Source organism: Telopea speciosissima, unplaced genomic scaffold (assembly GCF_018873765.1).
Source record: "Telopea speciosissima isolate NSW1024214 ecotype Mountain lineage unplaced genomic scaffold, Tspe_v1 Tspe_v1.0119, whole genome shotgun sequence".
NCBI classification, from domain to species: domain Eukaryota; kingdom Viridiplantae; phylum Streptophyta; class Magnoliopsida; order Proteales; family Proteaceae; genus Telopea; species Telopea speciosissima.
In genome coordinates, this window is record NW_025317455.1 from 25,001 (window position 1) to 30,000 (window position 5,000).

Sequence of the window (5,000 nt, forward strand, 5' to 3'; positions counted from 1 at the left end):
GAAATAAACAACTCGCACACACTCCCTTTCCAAAAAAGATCAATACACCAAGCACTACACTTAGATTTATTGGATTTGTTGCTAAAATATCGGTATTAAACCCGAAACTCCCGGCGGATGGCCAGTAACCCAAGGAAAGGAAAGAATCGGTTCCATTTTTCATATGATCTCCTCTTATAGATAGGACTAACAAAATCGAACAGAGTTCTTTTTGTATCACTTCGCCCCTTTTTTGTTTTGGTTGATTTTTTATTTATTTTCTTATTTCTAAACTAAATATATATTAATATATTATTTCATTTTGAAATGGCTTACTTTTGATTATTTCAATTGAAGTTCCAATAAGAAAGATACTTATTAGAATTAGGTCCCAGGCCGCATGTCAATTCCGAAATACCTCTTTTTTTGTTGCAACGCTTCCCTCAAAAGAAAAAAAAGGGGTTTCCACTGGACTAAGGGCGGGAAGGAAGAAAACGAGTGGATCCGCTAATTCGTCATCCTCACAAATCAGACCCTCCCGTGGGGTATTGTCTCAACGAATAAGTGATTGTAGGAATGAAATCTTGATCTAATTGGAAAAGGGGGAAAGCGGCAAGTCCAAGGCAATAAAAAAAAGTATTTTTTCTTTGCTAGGATTAAACAAAAGGATTCGCAAATAAAAGTGCTAACGCCACGACCAGTCCATAAATTGTTAAAGCTTCCATAAAAGCCAGACTAAGTAATAAAGTACCTCGTATTTTACCCTCTGCCTCTGGTTGTCTCGCGATACCTTCTACAGCTTGGCCCGCAGCAGTACCTTGACCAACTCCAGGTCCAATAGAAGCAAGCCCTACGGCCAATCCAGCAGCAATAACGGAAGCGGCAGAAATCAGTGGGTTCATGGTAAACTCCTCGCACCAAAATAAAGAAATGGTTAATGATACAATCAACCAATGAATTATGACTTATTATTTTATTCCATCACTCAAATTAATCCAGTCGAAGTAACTAAGAACTCCAAATTGAATTGAAGTAATGATATTGATTATTGAATCATCAGAACTACTTCGATATCTCGTTTTTAGTTCCTATCCATTTCATGAGGTCTTTGTCAATCCATACAGCTCTAGTTTTTTTTGGATTTCTTTGTTCCGAGCTGAACTATTTTTTGAATTCTTCGCTCTTTCTCTATGCTTAATGCTTGATTTCATCTGTTTATTCATTCAATCCACAGCCTCAGACGAAAGAGAAGGACTTCTATATTGGATTGGAATACCCATCTATATTCACAGTGTGATGGAAAATAAGATATATGAATAGCTCATATATAACTAGTCAATATCTAATATCACATATACATGTCTTTCTTCCATAACGTAAACCAAGCATTCGCGTCTTCTATTCAATCGGATTCTAGAATCATTCTTCGAAGCATCAACACGAGTTGGCTTATAACCATTACAATATCTAGTTTGAACTTCCTAACCTTAACCTATTATGAATCTCCTTTGTAAACTCTTCTCTTATTTTTCTTTATCATTATCTCTCCAAATAAACGGATTAATTAGCCTGAATCATTACATATCAATATCAGGATTTTTTTGATCTAATTGCATGCAATTAATTCTAATTTTTTATAATTTTTATCAATCGTTGAATTAAATGAAATCAAATGAAATGGAAATAAGAGAATATAGAGCAGAACGTCTTTTTTTGTTTAAGCGCACATCGGAAAGAGATAAGATCCAAATTCTTATTCCAATTAAAAAGCGTAATCGTAATATTATTATATTATTGTAATTCACTGAACAAAACAAATCGAAATAGAATATTTATTGGAAGAGGTATGCCATAAATGGGCCAAAGGGGAATTGTAGGAAAAAGATCTTTTAGATCTCTTTCCTTTTTTACAATTCCTTAATCCTAATATCGTAATCTTTTTTGTCACTACTTCTAGATCGTATATACCGTATTTGTATATATTATCAAAATACATTATCTTGAACCACGCGTGTTGGGATAAGCTAAAAAAAACTATTTCGAAAGCGAGTCAATGATGACCTTCCATGGATTCGCCTATATAAGCCGCGGCTAAAGTTGCAAAAATAAGAGCTTGAATACCACTTGTAAATAGTCCAAGGAGCATAACAGGTATAGGAACCACCGATGGTACTAAAGAAACAAGAACAACAACTACTAACTCATCCGCCAATATATTCCCGAAAAGTCGAAAACTAAGTGATAAAGGTTTTGTGAAATCTTCTAGGATGTTAATTGGTAAAAGGATTGGGGTTGGTTGAATGTATTTACCGAAATAACCCAATCCTTTTTTGGTAAGACCTGCGTAGAAATATGCCACTGACGTGAGTAAAGCTAAAGCAACTGTAGTATTTATATCATTTGTAGGTGCGGCTAACTCCCCATGAGGTAACTGTATGATTTTCCAAGGTAAAAGAGCCCCTGACCAGTTCGAAACAAAAATAAATAGGAACATAGTTCCAATAAAGGGAACCCAAGGACCATATTCTTCTCCAATCTGAGTTTTGCTCAAGTCTCGAATGAATTCAAGGACATATTCAAAGAAATTCTGACCGTCGGGCGGAATGGTTTGTGGATTCCGAACAGCTACAGCGGCTGAACCTAATAAGATAGCAATTACGACCCAAGAAGTAATAAGTACCTGGGCATGAACTTGGAAACTTCCTATTTGCCAATAAAAATGTTGGCCTACTTCCACACCGGATATATCGTATAACCCTTTTAGTGTGTTGATTGAACATGGTAGAACATTCATATTGCCCTCTGACAGAAATAGAATTAAAAAAGAATTATTTTGATTCAACTATCTCTTTCTCGACTCGTTTGCTTGAATCGTATATTTCGGATACCAAGTAATCACATAATATCCCCAGTGATTTTGATCTCTTTGTTGAGATTCCGGAATAGTAACCGATTCAATAAATCTATGGAGTTCCCGAAGTAATTGATTTATCTTATTATTAATCAACGATTTCTTATATAGCTAGAACGGCCCTCACAAATTGCGGATACTAATTTGTTAAGAATTAATCGGATTGAAGCGATAGCGTCATCATTCGCTGGAATTGAAATATCTGCGAGATCCGGGTCACAATTTGTATCGATTAAACAAATCGTTGGAATTCCCAAAGTGACACATTCTCGAAGAGCCGTATATTCTTCTTGCTGATCAACGATGATTACAATATCAGGCAACCCCGTCATATATTGGATTCCACCCAAATATGCTTGCAAGTGAGATAGTTGTCTTTTCAACATTGCTGCATCTCTTTTCGGAAGACGGTTAAGTCTTCCCGCCCTTTGTTCCGCTCTCAAGTCTCTGAACTTATGAAGTCTCGTTTCTGTAGTGGACCAATTTGTTGACATACCACCGAGCCATTTTTTATTAACATAATGACACCGAGCCCTTATTGCGGCCGATGCTACTAAATCAGCTGCTTTTTTTTTTGTACCAACTATTAAGAATTGTTTTCCCCTACTTGCTGCATCAAAAACTAAATCACAAGCTTCTGATAAAAAACGAGCAGTTCTAGTAAGATTTGTAATATGAATACCTTTACGCTTTGCAGAGATGTAAGGTGCCATTCTAGGATTCCATTTCCGAGTACCATGGCCAAAATGAACTCCTGCTTCCATCATCTCTTCCAAATTGATGTTCCAATATCTTCTTGTCATTTCTCCCCACACTTCCTCTTTTTTTAATAAAAAAAAAGAGACGAGATACCTTGAAATAAATAATTGTTCCAACGGAACTTTCTACCGGAGATTGGCCATTGATATACGGTTCAAGCCATTAATTCCTTTTTATTCGTTATTATCTTTATTACCATTACCAACTAAAATGATCAGACCGAATAGTTAAAGTTAAAAGGATAAATCCGCTCTTAGGAATCATTAAATCCCGTAAATGATTGTTCTGATATATCATGGAAATTGTTTGGGCTACAAAAATAAAATAATTCTCTGTGGTGGAACAAAATATCTCTCATTTCCCCCTCGAATAGATTTTTCTTTTTAATTTTCAAAGGAATGTTGTTATGTTCGCTTGAACGGCGCACCAATCCTTTGAATCCAGTACCAACAGGTATCATTCCCCCCAGAACAACGTTCTCTTTCAGGCCTTTCAACCAATCAATACGACCCCGTAGAGCAGCTTTTGCTAAAACTCGAGCAGTTTCTTGAAAACTCGCCTCGGATATGAAACTTTGAGTATTCAAAGATGCTCGCGTTATTCCCAATAAGACGGCTCGGTAAGAGATCGCTTCTTCCAAAGCGCGCCCCGTTCGCTCCGCTCGCAATAATCCAATTAGTTCTCCAGGTGAAAAAACATTAGACATTCCATCTTCTGAAACCAATACTTTTGATGTTATTTGACGTACAATAATTTCTATATGCCTATTATGGATCTGCACCCCCTGGGATCGATAAACCTTTTGAATCTTATTAACCAAAGAGATCCGACTTTGCGCTATGGTTAGCTCGGTGCCAATCAAGAATTCCCAAGGAATTCCAAGAATTCTTGTTATACGTTTGTTCCAACCCTCAACCCTCTTTTCTAGGTTCATCGATATTGAATCAATTGAACGCACTTCTAACACCTGTTCCACTTTTGGAAGACCCTGCGTTATATCACCAGATCTCGATTTTTCATATATATAAATGTAACTAATGTATCTCCCTCGTAAAGGATTTCTCCATAATGGCCATGAACGCTTGCTCCTGGAGTGGCCAAATAGGACTTAGCTGATCTTATTACTAAAGAGTCAACATGAACAATTAGAACTTGGCCAGATTTTAGATGCGGTCCTTTTTTGGATATACATCCATTTTCACAAATAAACTGTCCCAGGCTAATTATTGTGGATGTCTCTTCACAATAATTGTGATGGAGAAAATACCAATTCAAATTGAATGAATTCAAAATGATGTTAATGCATGGATCGGGATTATAAATTTTTCCATTTTCATCCATTAAATAATAT

The 5,000-nt window shown here is 36.3% G+C and overlaps 2 protein-coding genes across 2 annotated transcripts in view; both read right to left on the reverse strand.

The window, feature by feature from the left end:
• Positions 1-628, reverse strand: part of LOC122647694 (ATP synthase subunit b, chloroplastic) — a 2,042-nt gene extending 1,414 nt beyond the window's left edge. The window contains exon 1 of the mRNA XM_043841050.1: positions 19-628. Coding sequence (XP_043696985.1) covers positions 19-163 — 145 coding nt within the window. The 5' untranslated portion in view covers positions 164-628. The remainder of the gene's footprint in view (positions 1-18) is intronic.
• A 3,100-nt stretch (positions 629-3,728) lies between these two features.
• The window catches only part of LOC122647679 (DNA-directed RNA polymerase subunit beta''-like), a 4,505-nt gene continuing 3,233 nt past the window's right edge, over positions 3,729-5,000 (reverse strand). Inside the window, 2 exon segments of the mRNA XM_043841033.1 lie at positions 3,729-4,673; positions 4,676-5,000. The exon segment at positions 4,676-5,000 is cut by the window's right edge and continues 3,233 nt beyond it. Of these exon segments, the coding sequence (XP_043696968.1) occupies positions 3,903-4,673; positions 4,676-5,000 (1,096 nt within the window). The 3' untranslated portion in view covers positions 3,729-3,902.